Here is a 19122-nt window from a genome sequence, read left to right as displayed (position 1 = left end):
CAGGGAGATCCCGAAGAGAAGAGGAAAAGGAGACCAGGAGAAAGAGGCGGGGTGGGGGGGAAACAAAGGGAGGGAAAAGAAGATCCAAATGGCAGGTAGTAAAAAAATGAGAGGAAAAAGAAAAGGGTTGAGAAGGGTCAAGAAAATGAGTGCTGTCTTTGCCCCAGGACATGTTTTATCTCAGTCTGCACCACCATAGCACCGTACCTGCAGACCCCTACAGCCAGGGGTTGGGGGAAAAAAACCTGATCCACATGGTTCTCCAGACGCAGTCACAGTTAGAATCACTTTAATTTACATCTGTAGCAGAGAAGTGCTACATGGAAAGCCCAGGAGGCTTATGTGATTGCCACAGAGGCTCATCGTGGGTAGCAGGGAAGGACGTGGGTAAAGGATGCATTAAACTCTTGTAATCCACACCTAAAGGCCTCCAGACCAGGGAACAGACTGATGACCAGGATCATAGGAGAGACTAGAGCAGTTCTTCACTTATCTCTTTCCACGGCAAGAGATAGACTCTAAGAGACAGAGAACCTACAGAGATTGGACAGCATCACCCTATTCTACCACCTCTAATCCCAGGAAAAAAATGCAAGTTGGGTGAACCCTAGGGCAAAGAAGATTTATATTTTCAAATATGATAAAGAATAGACCAGGGCTTCCCTGGTGGCGCAGTGGTTGAGAGTCCGCCTGCCGATGCAGGGGACACGGGTTCGTGCCTCAGTCCAGGAAGATCCCACATGCTGCAGAGCGGCTGGGCCCGTGAGCCATGGCTGCTGAGCCTGCGCATCCGGAGCCTGTGCTCCGCAAGAGGAAGAGGCCACAACAGTGAGAGGCCCGCGTACCGAAAAAAAAAAAAAAAAAAAAAGAATAGGCCAGCCTCTCTTCCTAGAACCTTTTTTGCAGAATACCTAAGGACGAAAACAGCATGAAGAAGAGGAAATGGAAAGGAAGACAAAGATGAGAAGGTGCAGAAGAGAACTTACTTCATGGTCCAGATGTTAGCTGGACTTTCATGTCACTACAGGATATAAAAATGTACTTTTCAAGAATGAAAGTTACGTAATTACAGTGAGGAGTGACTTGGCCTGGTTTGGATAACTTGCAGAATGTCAAATCAAAAGGACGGGAGCTTTTGTGACACTTGCCTCCCTTGAGGTCACAGGCAACAACAGGACTCTTACAGACAGCTTTGACTGCCTCTAGTTCCTCATGGATGAATATGTACCAGGGTATGCATGTGTGGTTGTGCAGCTTCACCTTCTGTGCCATCAGGGCATTGCATTCCCTGTCCATCAGGTCAGACCTGAGATAGTCTTTGTTGCTCTGAAAGAGAGCCTCAGCTCTGAGCATCTTGTTTCCTCCAACTTCATCTTCACTGACGATGGTCTCTTCCAGTTGCACCACTTCTTTGTTGCTAAGGGTTTCTATGCTTCGGGTGCCCACTCCCTCCCTAGTGGCTTCAGCCTTGTCCTGTGAGTCACTGGACTGAAACTCATTCAGTAGCTGATCACTTTCCTCCAGGACTGCTGCGGCCATCTGAAGTCCCAACCCCAGGCCTATCCCCAGGCCCAGCAGGAGCAGCAACATTATGAAAAAGATCTGCACCAGAGTCAGCTTCATTTTGCCTGGAGGGGAGGAGGGAAAAAGAGGACTGACTTTGAAATGAAACTTGGCTCCCGTAGAGATCGTAGATTCTCCTAAACCCCGACAGCATAGTCTTTGGGGTCTCCTCTCCCTTCTCCACATTACCCCATTCCCCACCCAAGGCAGAGATCCTTTCTCACTCTTTTCCCATTTCTCCTGTCCCTCCCACCACATTCCCTGTTGCTGTGGCATAATGTGTGGATCCTACAGAACTGGAAGATGACCAGGGAAGCAGTTCTGCAACTGGTTCACATATGGGGTATCAGTGGGGAAAGTTGACATCAATTGATTCTTAAATAGAAATTAGTTCTAAATCACCAAAAAGAATGGGTAAGAAGACAAACAAGCACAGTGTCACACTTCCCTTGAGAGAAATTCTTATAGAAAGTCTTATTCTCAGTAAAGGATTAGAATTACCATAGGAGATCATCTCCCTATTTTTTTCCCAAATTAATTTTTGCTCATTCAAGTATTTATTATTCTCCCTGTTACCCACCCTCCCCAAAAAAGATCAAAAGGAATAGGAAAAGTACTATAGTCCATTGTCACTCCTAAGCTAAGGCTGGCGGGGGGAGGGAGACATGGGAGGTTGCCCAATTTCACCTTGCTAAAACTACATCTTGTCATGCCAGATCCCTTCTACTACTATAGATCTCTTAGCACTTGGGTATTTCCTGCTGATTAGTTTTTGTACTCTTAGGGAGGACATGGAATAAGAATGAAACCAAAGAAAACCAAACAACTGACCTGCGAGGGTTCCCCTACTAATAAAGATCCTAAGGAAACTGAGGGAAAGGGCATGCATCTTTGTCCTGCAATGTCAGCCTCATGCCCCTATCAAAGAGAGACCTTCCTTACCAGAAAAAAATATTGCTATAAAGAACATTTTTGAGACAATTGATAATATGAGAATATTGTCAATGGAGTAGATAGGAATGTTATGTCAGTGTTTGATATACGGAATTTGAAATTCATGCTACAATTGTTTAAGAGAATATCTTTGTTCTTAGAAAAAGAACCTTGAAATATTAAGGTGCAAAGGGGCATGATTAGACAACTTACTCTCCAAGGTTCAAAATAAAGATCATATGGGGAATTCCCTGGCGGTCCAGTGGTTAGGACTCCACGCTCTTACTGTCAAGGGCCTGGGTTCAATCCCTGGTGGGGAGAACTAAAATCTCACAAGCTAGGCAGCACAGCCAAAAAAATATCTATATATAGATATATAGATATAGATCATATGTATGTATATACATGTGTGTTTACAGAGAAAGAAAAAAAATTTTAATAAGGGAAAAAATTTTTAAATATTGTGACTGGATAGAGGATATTTAGGAGTTCTTTGTATTAATGTGGTAACTTTTCTTTAAAGTTGAAAATATTTCAGAAAAAAAAAATTTTTTTTTTGGCCGCTCTGCACAGCTTGCAGGATCTTAGTTCCCCCACCAGGGATTGAACCCAGGCCCTCTGCAGTGAAAGCACAGAGTCCTATCCACTGGACTACCAGGGGATTCCCTCAACTTTTTTTAATTTTTAAAAAAGAGAGAGAATTTCCCATGTCATTCCCTGGAGCACCAAACACCACTGTGACTTACCTACATACCTAAATAACTTCAAAGATGCTTGTGTCCTGTTTTCCAGGTTCTTCCCTCCCAGGTTTTCCTTCTCTCTGAGAAGTGCCCTGGATGCTGGTCTGCAGAAAAATGGTTATCACCTTGTGCTCTATGTGCTCTTAAACCCAGACTTACTTCCTAAGCCCATTCCCACTCCCACTCTCTCTCCCCAGCTCTGAATAAACACACTCAGCCAATTGTCTTTTCTGCTCCCATGAACACTTTGAAGTAAGGCTACTTGGACATTGAAACAGATCCAGACATCCAAGACAGGAAACGTTTCCAGTCTGGGAAAGTGCAAACAGTTTTTTTTTCCCCAGTCAATTGTTCCACTCCTGAGTTACACCCACTATCCTGTGGTTTATAGCAGCCTGACCTGCCCATAAATTTCAAGGTCATTTCCTTATATTCTCCACATGTGTTTCCTTTAAACTTTCCCTGTCATTTCTGAAATGCCCTGTCATTTCTTTGGCCTGTATTTGTGTCATCCCTCCAACATGGTTATTTTGCTTTTCACATTTTAGAACTGTGTCATGACTTCATCAGAAGATTTGGCGTATTTGAGTCAATGATGAATTTTTACATATCTTTACCTATCTTTACCCAACCTTCCATTCTCCACTCCTTCTTTCCAACCCTCAGCCAATAACTGCATATCAGGTTTTGGAAACCTGATAATTTAGTCCTAGATAAGAGAGTATCAGGGACTTCCCTGGTGGTGCAGTGGTTAAGAATCCGCTTGTCAATGAAGGGGACACGGGTTCAATCCCTGGTCTGGGAGGATCCCACGTGCCGCAGAGCAACTAAGCCAGTGCACCACACTACTGAGCCTGCTGTAGAGCCTGCGAGCTACAACTACTGAAGCCCGAGCGCCTAGAGCCCATGCTCCGCAACAAGAGAAGCCACCGCAATGAAAAGCCAGAGCACTGAAACAAGGAGTAGCCCCTGCTCACCACAAATAAAGAAAGCCGGCGCACAGCAATGAAGACCCAACACAGCCAAAAATCAATAAATAAAATAAATAAAAAATTTTTAAAAAGAGAGAGAATATGCAAAACAGTGCTCAGTCCCTATAGCCCAGGTGAGTAAAATCAGGAGGTTATAATGCTGATTCTACTCACTTCTTTAGCTGAAAGTGACATCATGAGATAATATTTTTAAAGCACCCTGGAGATTATTAAAGCAGTATGAAAACCCTCTCTAGACATAAACAGGGAACTTTAGGAGGATGATTTGCTTTGTCATTCAGGCAGAAGTTTTCAAATGGTGGTCTGCGAACAGCTTCTGTGATCTGCAAAGTCAATCGGGCTAAATTCAACAGTGCTGATGTTGATGATTTACAATAATAATAATAGCAACTAACTGTTATTGAGCACTTATTTCATGCTGGGCATTTACTGCATTTCACCCTCACAATTTACTCGTGCTATCCCTCTTCGGTGTCCATTCTGCACATTCATTTTGACGAGGTCTGTGAGCAATAAGAAGGCAGAGTAAAGGGGCCTCTGCTGAACCCAGTAGCTGTCTGGAGTCAGCAGGGATAATATATCCAACTATACACACCAACTGCTTCTTTATAACTGGTTACTATTAGGGATTGTTTGAAATTAACCCTTGATTAAAAATGAAGGAAGGACCTACGTCTGTGGTCTAAGTATAACCTTTAAACTGGACAGGATTTTATTCTTGTTTTTTTCATTTTCTAGGCTACAGTTTTCTCATCTTCTGAATTTGAATAATATTACCTCTTACTTCATAGGGATGTTGTGCATATTATATAACGCACTGCATGCGAAAGGATAAATGCATTAGCTATTGTTGTTACTGCTATTAATATTATGTAACAATTACCAACACACGCTCATTACCTGATCAATGCCGTTTTCCTGTTTAGAAATAGCATACTAAATGATATCACTTATATGTGGAATCTCAAAATACAACAAACTAGTGAATATAACGAAAAGAAACAGACTCACAAATGTAGAGAACAAACTAGTGGTTACCAGAGGGGAGAGGGAATGGGGGAGGGGCAAGATTAAGAGATACAAACTATTATGTATAAAATAAGCTACAAGGGTATATTGTAAATACAACACAGGAAATATGGCCAATGTTTTATGATAACTATAAATGGGTGTAACCTTACAAAATTGTGAATTACTATATTGTACACCTGTAACTTATATAAGATTATACTTCAATTTAAAAAAAAGAGGTAGGGGCTTCCCAGGTGGCGCAGTGGTTGACAGTCCGCCTGCCGATGCAGGGGACACGGGTTCGTGCCCTGGTCCGGGAAGATCCCACATGCCACAGAGTGTCTGGGCCCGTGAGCCATGGCCACTGAGCCTGCACGTCCGGAGCCTGTGCTCTGCAACGGGAGAGGCCACAACAGTGAGAGGCCCGCGTACCGCAAAAAAAAAAGAAAAAAAAAAAAGAGATAGCATACTAAGGACTACCGCTACCAACTTTACTCACTGTTTCTCCTAGAAGAAGTAAAGCAATATCCTAGAATCTCAAGGAATTAAGGCTCATGTATACTTCATTTTACAAATAAAGAAAGTGACTTCAAATGGTTAATGTCTCAGATGCTACTAATAAGTAATGGCAGTTCTAATGTTAGAACTCTTGACATCTAGTTAAGCAAAATTTATACTAGATAGATAGATAGTGAGTAGATACATATAGAGAGATAGAGAGAGATAGAACAGATACTCTGATTAGAAAATTGACCATGAATCCATCTAAGACCTAGATTCTAAGTATAAGAGCTATTTCTCATTGTAAATTAATCTAAATTATGGACTTCCACTGTGGAATAGCAATGATTGGATTTTGCCTGAAACTCTTAGAAAAAATGAGCAAATGATATGAAACAATAGATTTTTAAGACATTGGACAGCAAGCAATGAAGGGCAGTGATCACTGAGAGACGGGAAACAAACGGGATGAGCTTTCTCCCTGCAGGGAGTTTCTAGGCCACTTGGCACAGAGAGGGGAACCTAGGCAGGGTCTATCAGTCTCTCTGAGTTGAGGAGATGGAAGTGCGAGTAAACCAAGGCAACTAGAGTTCACTGCAGAGTACCAGAGGGTACAGGACTGCAGAGAAAGAACTCCAGGGAGCCACATCAGAATGGCTAAAATTAAAAAGTAGTGGGCTTCCCTGGTGGCGCAGTGGTTGAGAATCCGCCTGCCGATGCAGGGGACACGGGTTTGTACCCCGGTCCGGAAGGATCCCACATGCCACGGAGCAGCTGGGCCCGTGAGCCATGGCCGCTGAGCCTGCGCATCCGGAGCCTGTGCTCCGCAACGGGAGAGGCCACAACAGTGAGAGGCCCACGTACCTCAAAAACAAAAACAAAACAAAAAAAAAACAAAAAAAAAATTAAAAAGTAGTAACAACGCGGTCCTACTATACAGCACAGGGAACTATACTCATATCCTGTGATAAACCATAATGGAAGAGAATTAAAAAGAAAAAGAATGTCTATATGTGTATAACTGAGTCACTCTGCTGTACAGCAGAGATTGGCACATTGTAAATCAACTATGCTTCAATAAACGCGCGCACACACAGACACACACACAGAAGTAGTGATAATACCAAACACCAATAAGAATGCAGAGGAACTGGATCTCTCATACACTGCTGGTGGGAATTTAAAATGGTACAGTGACACTGGAAAATAATTTGGCAGATTCTTAAAATATTAAACATATAATTATACAACCCAGCAATTGCACTCCTGGGCACTTACCCCAGAGAAACAAAAACATATGTCCACACAAAACCTGTACATGAATGTTCACAGCAGTTTTGTTCAGATTAGCCAAAAACTAGAAATAGCTCAATTATCTTTCAAGAGGTGAAGGGCTGAACAAACTGTGGTGCTTATATCCCATGGAATATCTATACACCTGACAACCTGCGTAGAGCTCAAGGGCATTATTCTGAGTGGAAAACTAATAATATTAAATGGTCATTATTGTATAATTCCAGTAATATACATGGAGAACATAGTAATGTTTGCCAGGGGTTAGGATGGCAGGATAGGAATACAGATGTGCTATAAAGTTGTACTACAAGGCAGACCTTTATAGTGTTGAAATAGTTCTGGATCTTGATTGCAGTGGTGGTTACATGAATCTATACATGAAATAAAATGACACAGAACTACACACACACACACACACACACACACACACACACACACACATTATGCTAATGTCAATTTCTTGGTTTTGATATTACACTATATATAGGTAAGTTGTAGGGCTTCCCTGGTGGCGCAGTGGTTGAGAGTCCACCTGCCGATGCAGGGGACATGGGTTCGTGCCCCGGTCTGGGAAGGTTTCACATGCCGCGGAGCGGCTGGGCCCGTGAGCCATGGCCACTGAGCCTGGATGTCCGGAGCCTGTGCTCCGCAATGGGAGAGGCCACAACAGTGAGAGGCCCGTGTACTGCAAAAAAAAAAAAAGTAATCACTAGGCGAAACCGGCTGAAGGGTACATGGAATCTCTGTGTACTGTCTTTGAATCCATAACTATTGCAAAATTTAAAGTTTATTTAAACACACCATTGTGAAGCAATTATACTTCAATAAAGATGTTTAAAAAGAAAAAAAAGTTTAAGGGTTCATGCTCATTATCAAAGTTTTACATAATAATAAAGAGAAACACACACACAAGATCCTCATCAAGACTGTCATTTACATTTTGGTGTACATCCTTGCAGTCTCCTCCCATACCACCCAACCCTGTGTTGATGCTAAGTTCAACATGTCTATTAAAATTACACTTCAAGGTGTCAAATGGCAGTTGAACATAGTGAATACAGGAGTCAAGTCCAAAGGAGTTTGAGCTGCAGATATAAATCTAGGAGACATCAGCATAGGACGAGGTATATAAAGTCACAAGACTGGAGAACACTGAGTGTCAAGAAAAGGTTGGTGTTTTACTTTTTTTTTTTTTAAGATGGGAAAAATAACAGCTTGTTTATTGATAATAAAGACCAAATAGAGAGGAAAACCTGATAAGGCAGGAGAGCAAGGAAAGAATTGTTAAAACAATGATTCTGATTGCTTAGACTCTGAAGATGCATTGCCTGGGTTTATGAGTATAAATGTGTTATTTTATCTATGACTTACCCTACAGGATAGTAAAAGGGAGATACAACATGTTTGCTATAAAAGATTGGATCTAGTGACATGGTTGAGAACCACTGGTTTAAAAGAATTAGTAATGGTCAGTGGTCTTGTTACACTGTGGACTGGGAGAACTTTTCCCTCATTCTGCAGTAGAAAGTGTTACTGCTTGTTACAGTTGACTGGATATAAGAATCCAGGTCAGCCTTGGGCTGGAAGCTCTCCAGCTGAGAGGAGTTTCTTAGGATAGGAGACATAGAAACAAAAGAAGGGTAAGAATGCTGAACAATGTCTTACTAATAAGGAATCCAACTCTGCTTGGGTCCCAAATAAGCTTTTTTCCCAGGGTTTTTGTCACTCACATGCCCTCCAGATACACAAAAGTCCAGGGATGAGGGCAGTCATTTTTTCAGAGCTGGACACATTATTTGAGATGACCTGATATCTAAACACTGACCATTGTTAGATTCCAGAGTGCTCAATTGTGTACAGAACTTAGCATCAGTTTACCGTGACCCACCGAACACAATAAGGTCTAGTCTATTAAGGGTATTCGGCAAATATCCTGCTAGTGGATGCTTCCTTATGACATTATGTAGTGTAGTTCTTACAGAAACCATTCTAAAGGTTACACTCTGCTCCCCCAGCCAAGGGGACAAGTAGAGAGTAAAACCTAATTCATGCTCTGCTCAGCAAACTGTGCAAACTGGCACAGAGCTGATTTCCCCCAGAGGAAGGGGCTTTTCTTCCAATCCATGCAAAGGTGGTGTTGAGGTTTTCTAGGGACCTAAATAGATGGCTTTGCATTTTGGTGCATTTTCTCAGAAATGACCTCATATGACCCTTACGACTTCTACACAAAGTAAGAAGCACTAGAATTATTTCTCCTTTTTTACAATCAAACTGAGGCCACAGAGCTAATGGATGGCAGAACAAGAATGGAATCCTGATCTACCTACTCCCACGGATTGTTCCTTCTCTTACACTATCCATCTTGCCCCTGATAGTTTGTTCCAGTTAAAGTCATTTCCTTATGGATCTAGAGAACAATCGGTTACCATTGATGCCCAAAACAATCTTGCATATATATAAGATGGGTATTTTCAGTTATTATTGAGAATCATAACACATCACATTTGTAAAATGTAATACACAGACTGGCTCACAATCTGTAGAACCCAGCCCTACTAACCTCTGCTAGATCTTTCACTCTCATAATCCTTTTATCCCCTCTCTAATCTGCAGTTCTCCTGATTCAGGTTTTTACCTTTTCAGGTCCTGCGTAGCCCTGGGTCTAACTGGTAGATGACCCTATGGGGGTGTTATGTCTTGTTCTTTCTAAATGAGTGATTTGGGAAGCTTTGTGACATTGGAGGAGTTTTGTTAACAACATATGATCCATGAAAGTGACCACAGCCACCTTACTCTGATGCAACAGGAACTTTCAGAACCAACAAAGTCTAAAGAAGGAGCTCCCCCAAATCACGTCCAACCTTCGACTCCTCTATCCAAGTTCTCTGTCTTCTCACAGCCTACACCTTTGCTAGGAAATATGCAGCTCACTGACATTCTGGGTTCTCTATAAAAATTATGTTCATCCATTTTTATCAATCAACATAACATTCACTGACTTCTTTGAAATAGGCTTAACAACTATCTTTAGAGACATTTTGTCTAGAAAAATTTTTGATAAGACTTTATTAACTGGTTTTGCATACCAAAGAAGCAAACAAATTTCCCTGTAAGTTACACTATTCTTATTATGAAAATTATCAGCTACAAAGTAATCACAGGCTTTAAGGCCCTGTTACCTTCAGATAGTTTTTGTTTTACTCTAATGCTTGCCTGAAGCCTCCCCTATAAACTACAGGCCAGAATTTGTATCTTCAATTAAAAAAAGAGACCATCTCGGGAATTCCCTGGCAGTCTGGTGGGACTCCACACTTCTGCTGCTGAGGGCTGGGGTTCAATCCCTGGTCGGGGGACGAAGATCCCACAAGCCATAAAGCACAGCCAAAAAAAAAAAAAAAGACAATCTCATGAAAAAGGACTGTACCGGATACTTCAAGCCATTGACACTTTAAAGCATAAACTCTCTTAAGTACAGTGTACCAGTGTACCCTCCATATCCTCGAGCATGGAACCCGAGAATACAGAAGGCCAATTGTACTGTGCCATTCTATGAATACAAGGGACTTGAGCATCCCTGGATTTTGATATTCCCAGGGGTTCTGGAACAAATCCCCTGCAGATACCAAAGGACAGCTGCACTGGCTTTTGAATTGACATAACTTAGACATCTTTCATACCAAACCAGTGGACTGAGTCAGGATTTCTAGAACTCTTTTTAGTCAAAAGTAGACAGCTTCTAAGACTGCTGACTCAAAATCCAGCAGAACAAGAATTAGTTGCATAAGACTGAATGAACTAATAAGGAACATTTGTGGTTATTTGTTAGGAATATTGTTTTAATGTTCTGCCTTAATGCTAATGCTGTTTTAATGTTCTATTGTGAATATATAAATATGACTTTTTTCTTTCTTCTTAAACTCTCTGTAATCCATAACTAGACTCTGCTTTGTTCTTTTTTTTTTTTTTTTTTTTTTTAGCTGCACCGCACAGCACGTGGGATCTCACTTCCCGGACCAGGGATGGAACCCATGCCCCGCTGCAATGGAAGCATGGAGTCTTAACCACTGGACCACCAGGGAAGTCCCTAGACTCTGCTTTTTTAACCGAAATAAACATTTAAAGATGATATTTGATTCTCACTGACCCACACATTTGACCCATAAATTTACCAAATCTCCATACTTTTTATGGCAATATAGCTATTTGCATAGGTTCAGTAAGAACCTGCCCTCCTTTTACTAAGATATAATGGAAAAATTAGTTATGAAACCAAGGCCTTGCCCAGATACCATTTTTGAGAATGATGCTTTTTTAATCTAGTATGATGAATCAATACTTACAAAGTCGTCTCAGGAAAACATCTCAGGACCTGGCTTACTGGATTGCAGGTTTGCAGGAGGTAAGGAAGATCACTTCCTGGCAGGCCAGGAACTTTAAGAAATTGTAAGAACCTTAAGAAGAAAGGGATTCACCCAAATTTATATGTAGTATAGGTGAAATCTGGTGGAAAGAGTTTCTTGGGCTTGGTTTCTCCAAACTCAAGATAGCAAATGATAGAGGCTTTTAACAGTCCAGTCTGAGATTCCTTAAGGAAACTTCCAGAAAGAAGTTACTTTTGTGGCCTCATCAATAAATATGGCTCTAGATTTACAAAGAAGATTTAAGGAGCCTATATGGTAAATTAACATTCTTGCTGCACCTGCATGAATAATCAGGCCAAACCAACAGTCTTGCCCTTTTGCTTTTTTTCTTTCCCACTGAACTGAGAGTTTCTTATCCTATCGCTCTTCTATTCTCAGTGCCTAGCCCAGTGTCTAGCATAAAGAAGGTAACTAACATTATTTATTAGAAAAATCAGTATCAGTTTATGAAACTGTATTCGCACCTGATTCCGACTGTGAGGCAGTAAGGAGAGCTAGGGAGGCAGGGTGAGGAGAAGAACTCACCACACTTGGTTCCCTCCACCCAAACCCCAGCTTTAACTCAGGGAGAAGGAGAGTCATTAGAAATAAACTCATCAGGACTTCCTGGCTGTCCAGTGGTTAAGACGCTGCGCATCCAATGCACGGAGCGCAGATTCGATCCGTGGCGAGGGAACAAAGATCCCACATGCTGCGTGGGGCAGCAAAAAAATAAAATAAAATAAACTCATAATTAGTTTTAAAATACTCTAGGAATAAATGAGCACAGATCATAATAATAAAATAAGAAGGAGAAATGAAACAAGATAGGCAAAACTTTGATTATTGTTGAAGTTGCATGTGGTAGGCACCTGGAAACTAATCATACTCTTCTTTCTACTTCAGGGCATGTTTGAATATTATTCATAATAAAAAGTTTTTAAAAAATCACCTTGAAGGGGAATGGAAAGTACAAAAAGGAAGTCTGAGAGCTCTGTGTGGAAGGAGGTGAGGGATGAATGAGCTCAGGCAGTTTTTCTGTTTTGTTTGGGGATTTTTGCACTAGTAATTCAAACTACTCCCTGACTTACTTCTGCTTTCCCTAGCTGACTGTTCAGGAAGAAGATATGCAAAACATCAGAAGTTTCAGGGAAAAGTGAGCTTTAGGAGGAATTGCTCAAAAGGCATTGTGTCAGCCCTGAGTGCTGACAAGCCTCACCCCACACATGAGCCTTTGGCTGAGCCAAGTCAGATCTGAGACTGGGCAGTGACCAGATATCGCCGTGAGTAGAATAGGAATGGAATGCTCTAAGGTCTGAGGGTAGGGCAGGGGAGGGGTAGATGTAGGTGGGCTGAACCAGTGGAATCACTGCTAGAGACCACAGGAGAGACAGGACGAAGGTGGGAAGCACTGTGCCCTCTATTTGTCATTTTCTACCACAGCATTGACACTGCAGGGAATCTGGAGCAAGTGGAGTCCTGGAAGAAAGAAAGCAAGAGAAAGAACAGATGTTGCTCACTTGCATTAAACTACAAACTTTCCTTCAGATCATCTCAAGATCTCCATGGCTGCACATAGAGCCAGCCTTATTTGTGAACACAGGATAAAAATCACCGAATGACATTCATCTTTCCCTGCCTTTTTTTTTTAAATGAAATGATCCCCCCCAAAGGTTGACACATTTAATTGGGTTTAAAGTCAATATCAACTTAGCTAACACAACATTGTAAATCAACTATACTCCAATCAAAATTAATTAAAAAATTAAAAAATAATAAAGTCAATATCAACTTAGTGTGATTTCCTATAATGGGACGCCTTGCCACTAGGAGATGAAAAGAAATAATAGCTAGCATTTATAAAGTGCTGATTAAGTGCCAGGGAATTGTCTTAAGCACTTTATTTACAGTATCTCATCTAATACTGTGAGGTAACTTATACTATATCCCCATTTTACAAATGTGAAAACAAAGCATTAGGAACCTTAGTAAAATACCCAGGATCATAGAGCTAGTAAATGACAAGGGCAGCATTTGAACTCAGATCGGTCTGACTAAAAGTCTATGTTCTTGGAAGTTCTAGTATGAACAGGAAGAAGTATGGAGATAGATCGTCAGGTCAGCGAGGGATTCTTGGCAATTCCTGAGGTGCATAATGGTACTAGACACTAAAAGTGAGAAAGAAAGAACACTAGTAAAGAAATGTGTGAGTGTGTGAGTGTGTGTGTCTCTTGGAGTGGAAGATGACCATTTGTAAAATGGCTGAAAGGTCAATGTAACACAACTCTTTTAGAACAAAACACTGAAACAGTAAAATTCACAGGGAAAGGACCACACTTCAAATAATTGTCACTGTGTGGTATTTCAACTTGAGGCAGTCGTCAAACAAGTTTTAGTGGAACCACATTTAATTCAAGTGGCAAAAAGCCTCTGAAGTCAAAAGAAGATATACCAGTTAAACTGGTGGCTTCTAGGTCTTCCCTGGCAGTCCAGTGGTTAAGACTCCGTGCTTCCACTGCCGGGGGCAGGGGTTCAATCCTTGGTTGGGGAACTAAGATCCTGCAAGCTGTGTGGTACAGCCAAAACCAAAAACAAACAAAGAAAAAAACCTGGTGACTAATCTTCTAATCTTTTAATTACCAAAGACAATTTTATTATTCCCAGACCTCTTGGTTCCTGACAACCTACATTTGTTAAGCTACAATGATTCTCTTGCTTAGACTGAGGTGAGATAACAAAAGCATCCAGCAAAACCAGATGGCCACACAGCCACGGCTTCAAGTGGGGGAGTCAGCACAATGACCCAAGCTATACTGGGTCCGTCCTCAACTCACAGGTCCACGTTTGATTTTGTCTGGATTGACTCACACCAACCTATCCCAAAATAAAACCATAAGCAAGAGCTACATTGAAAAATTTGGACAGTGAAAAATAAACCTGCCCCAATATTTTCTCCCTGACTTAAGTGGGAGAGAAAACCGTGAAGAGATATTTGCTTGGTGAGCAGGAGAGGTGAGTAGCGTTCAGGCCAGGACGAGGGTGGGGAAACATTTCTGACTCAGAATTAAGGACTGAGCCAGCGTCTTGCCCCTGAGCAGTGGTGGCTTACAAGGAGGCAATTCCCGAAATATAGAATTTCCCTTTCTAATCTCCAAGCTTCCCAAGCTCCTCCTTAACATACATTAGCATGCTTGTTGGTTTGTATTCTTTTATACTCCACCTGTTCCAAGGTAGGATTAAAGGCAGCTTGCAAAACTGTCTACAATAAATGACAACACAAATCAAATTTAGGTAAGAGAAAAAAGACAAGATACACTTTGATCGATTGTATTTTAGCCGTGAGGATGCTAACATCGCTGTAATTCCCTAAGCCTACATTTTGGTCCCCAAACTGGAATCTGTGAGTTCTTAGTGGCCATCCCCCACTCCACTAATAAATTTGGAATTTCAGTGGTTTGATTTTACAAATGGTGTCAACTGAAGAAAAACACACAACCTAAAAGTTGCGTGTTATGTTTTATTCAGTGACCCTACTGAGGACTATAGCCCAGGATTCAGCCTCTCAGATAGCTCTGAGGAACTGTTCCCAAGAAGTAAGGGAGGGGGCTTCCCTGGTGGTGCAGTGGTTGGGAATCCACCTGCCAATGCAGGAGACACGGGTTCAAGCCCTGGTCCGGGAAGATCCCACATGTCGCGGAGCAACTAATCCCGTGTGCCACACCTACTGAGCCTGCGAGCCACAACTACTGAGCCCGTGTGCCACAACTACTGAAGCCTACATGCCTAGAGCCCGTGCTCCACAACAAGAGAAGCCACTGCAGTGAGAAGCCTGCACACTGCAACGAAGAGTAGCCCCCGCTCACCGCAACTAGAGAAAGCCTGCGTGCAGTAACGAAGACCCAACGCAGCCAAAGATAAATAAATTAAATAAATAATTTTTTTAAAAAAAGAAATAAGGGAGGAGCCAGGATATATAGGAGTGTTTGCTGAAAAAAAAAATGTAGTTGGACATCAAAAGATTACTGCTAATCACAAAAAACAGACATCTCAAGTTAATGATTTTAGTTATTTTCTATGTATGGAAAAATACAAGAGTCTGGGGCTCACTGAAATATTTCCTTAGATATGCATCTTAACTGTCTAGGGCCAGTATCCTGTTTTTTTCCGTCTTGAATTCCCGCAGGGTGTACAGTCAGGGCGTACTGTCAGGGCAGCAGCACTGACTAACGGCTTGGTGGTGGGCAACGTTTCTTGTTTACCGGAATGGCAGGTGATGTTCTTTGTCCATGGTGGCTACTATTTACCAATTGCTGATCTAACCAGATTTAATTCTCAGGCGGCACTAAAAATTTCAAGTTTTAAGGAAAGTCTGCTGTTATACTTATGAATCACCACAATGTAATTTTTCCATTTGTATTAATAAAAAATAAAAAAAACTTGCCAAAAACTTTGATAAGAATGAGATAACCAGGGTTGCCATAATGGATTGCTATCATTCAGATAAACTTAGTTTTAGTTAGCATGTTGCAGTCTTATTTAGAGTAAATTTGTGATCTTCATTAAGATTTCTGAAATGGGGCTTCCCTGATGGTGCAGTGGTTAAGAATCCGCCTGCCAATGAAGGGGACATGGGTTCGAGTTCTGGTCCAGGAAGATCCCACATGCCGTGGAGCAACTAAGCCCGTGCACCACAACTACTGAGCCTGCACTCTAGAGCCCACGAGCCACAACCACTGAGCCCACGTTCCTCAACTACTGAAGCCCGAACGCCTAGAGCCTGTGCTCCACAACAAGAGAAGCCACCTCAATGAGAAGCCCATGCACCACAACGAAGAGTAGCCCCAGCTCGCCGCAGCTAGAGAAAGCCTGCGCACAGCAACAAAGACCCAACACAGTCAAAAAAGTAAAAATAAAAAACTTTCTGAAATGTTAAAATTATCTCACAGACCTCCATGTTTACCTTCTTATACCTAGGAACATTCTTGAAAGGACAACCAACAACTATATCCAAAAACAAAAATAAACAAAAAAGCCTAAGCCAACAAAGTAATCACAGGTGCACTTCAATTTGCAAATCAGATATTTTCCCTGCACAAAGAATTATCCCATGGGAGAGCAACTCAGCTAAAATTTCAGGGTAAAAGGGCTTGCTTTCTCATCATGAAACTGTGTCTTGTGCTCTGGTCAGGTAATGATCATCAGGGCAACTATCAGTTCAAGAAACACAGCCTGTTTTCCCCAGGAAGCTCCTCATATACTCTAGTAAGATCAGCAGATGGGTAAGCCAGTCCTATGGGCATGATGCTCCTAAATGACAGGTTACAGACCAAGGGGGCCTGGATTCGATCCCTGGTTGGGGAGCTAGATCCCACATGCATGCCACAACTAAAGATCCCACGCACTGCAACTAAGACCCAGCGCAGCCTAAATAAATGAATAAATAATTTTTTTTTAAAAAGTGAACTGACATGATGTCTGGAACAATTTACTTTCAAATGGCGCAGAAGAAAAAGGAAGTGTATATGTGGCTAAAAGTTAACAATTGATGAATTAAGTATGATAAATGGAATATTGCCTGCCATATCAGTAAACAAAGGATGTCACTGTCACCAGCGATTGCAGTCACAGCAGATGGTGAGCTGGTGAGCCCTGAGGGAACTCAGGAAGAGAAAGAATACCTGCCATCTAGCAGCCACCACCAGCCCCTGTAAGCCCTGAGGAAACTCAGGACATGAAAACACAGGATACTGGCCCCTGATAGCTGAGGTGCATATCAAAGGAATGACTTTAGTGAGCCCAGACTCTTGCATCTTCCCATACACAGAAAAGTACTAAATTCCTTAACTTGACATATCTGTTTTTTTTTTTATTAACAATAATCTTTTGACGTTCAGACTACTTGCCCTTTGTTACAAAACTCCTATATATCCTGGTTCCCCACCCTCGCCTCCTTGGAGCAGTTCTCTCAGGGTTACTTGAGATGCTGCCTTCTGGGCTTGAAGTCCTAAAAATTCCCACCAAATAAAACATAACTCTCAACTTTTAGGTTGTGAATATTTTTTTTTAGTCGACAGGTGGAAGGTATACTAGTGTTCATTGTACTATTCTTTCCACTTCTCTATAGGCTTGAAGATTTTCAAAGTAAACAGCTGGGGAGAAAATGGACATTAAAAATTTCCAAAATTAGGGGCTTCCCTGGTGGTGCAGTGGTTGGGAGTCCGCCTGCCAATGCAGGGGACACGGGCTCGAGCCCTGGTCTGGGAGGATCCCACATGCCACGGAGCGACTGGGCCCGTGAGCCAGAACTACTGAGCCTGCGCGTCTGGAGCCTGTGCTCCGCAACAAGAGAGGCCGAGATAGTGAGAGGCCTGCGCACCGCGATGAAGAGTGGCCCCCGCTCGCCGCAACTAGAGAAAGCCCTCGCACAGAAACGAAGACCCAGCACAGCCAAAAATAAATAAATAAATTTATTTAAAAAAAAATTTCCAAAATTAACAACATGGATTTACTATATAGCACGGGGAACTATATTCAATATCTTGTAATAAACTATAATGGAAAAGAATTTTTTAAAAAAAGATATAGATAGGGACTTCCCTGGTGGTCCAGTGGTAAAGAATCTGCCCTACAATGCAGGGGACGCAGGTTCGATCCCTGGTCGGGGAACTAGGATCCCACATGCCGTGGGACAACTAGGCCCACGAGCCACGGCTGCTGAGCTTGTGCACCTCAACTAGAGAGCCCACGTGCTGCAACTAAGACCCGACACAGCCAAAAATAAATAAATAAATAAATTAATTAAAGAACTAAAAAAAAAAAAAAAAGATATAGATATATACATATGTATATGTATAACCAAATCACTTTACTGTATACCTGAAAGTAACACAATATTGTAAATCAACTATACTTTAAAAATTTTTTCCAAAAATTTAAAAATCCATAGTAAGTGCACCAAACTGCTAAGAGTGTTTATTTGGCTGAGGTGATATAGGGGTTCTTTTTTTTTTCTTTATATAGTCCAGTTGTTCTACTGAACTGTATTGTTTTTGTAATCATATAATATTTTTATTTCAACTTTTAAATATGTATATGCATATATTTTTTAAAGGCCACAGTGGGGACTCTTTTTTTTGCCTCTGTGGCCTCTTTCTGCACAAAACACCCGCCCGTCTCACAGCCCCAGCAATGCAAGCGCCCTACAAACCACATTTCTCAACAAGTGCTTTCATGCATATCACTAGCCCCATTTCTCCCTTCCCCACAAACACTTTCCTCATGAACTACTGCCCACACAAAACATACTCCTTCTAAACTGCTCTCCCAGAACAAATGGCTTTCTTCACCACTCACTGCACTTCTGGCAAGGCTTCTGCCCATAAATCGCTCCTTCCTCAAATTTCCTGTGTAACCCTTCCACCACCTATCCTTTCGGAGTTACTGCCTCAGTCCCCTGGTGAATTCCTCCAGGTGTGCTGCTAAAGATTTCTCAGTTGCTGAGTTTCCTGTCTGATGAAGCGGTGAATTGCTTCCACTTTGGTCTGGAATCAGTCACAGCTCCCAACTCTTCCTAATCTAGACTCCCAACTCCTCACCTCTTACCTTCTTCAAGAAGAAGTGAACATGCATAAACATACAATTATTGCAACATGAATGTACAGTGTAACATCTAATCTTCCTTCCATA

General features: G+C 41.8%; 1 protein-coding gene across 1 annotated transcript; it reads right to left on the bottom strand.

Moving 5' to 3' along the window:
- Positions 1-987: 987 nt before the first annotated feature.
- Positions 988-1623, bottom strand: RNASE10 (ribonuclease A family member 10 (inactive); the record flags this gene model as incomplete). Its single annotated transcript, XM_079700143.1, has 1 exon — positions 988-1623. The coding sequence occupies one exon, from the start codon at positions 1621-1623 to the stop codon at positions 988-990; it is 636 nt and encodes a 211-aa protein (XP_079556269.1).
- Between the last annotated feature and the right edge of the window lie 17499 nt (positions 1624-19122).

Source organism: Hyperoodon ampullatus (assembly GCF_949752795.1).
Source record: "Hyperoodon ampullatus genome assembly, chromosome: 3".
In the NCBI taxonomy this organism is placed as follows: domain Eukaryota; kingdom Metazoa; phylum Chordata; class Mammalia; order Artiodactyla; family Ziphiidae; genus Hyperoodon; species Hyperoodon ampullatus.
The sequence above is the reverse complement of the archived record's forward strand: the minus strand, read 5'-3'. Positions and strand labels throughout refer to the sequence as shown.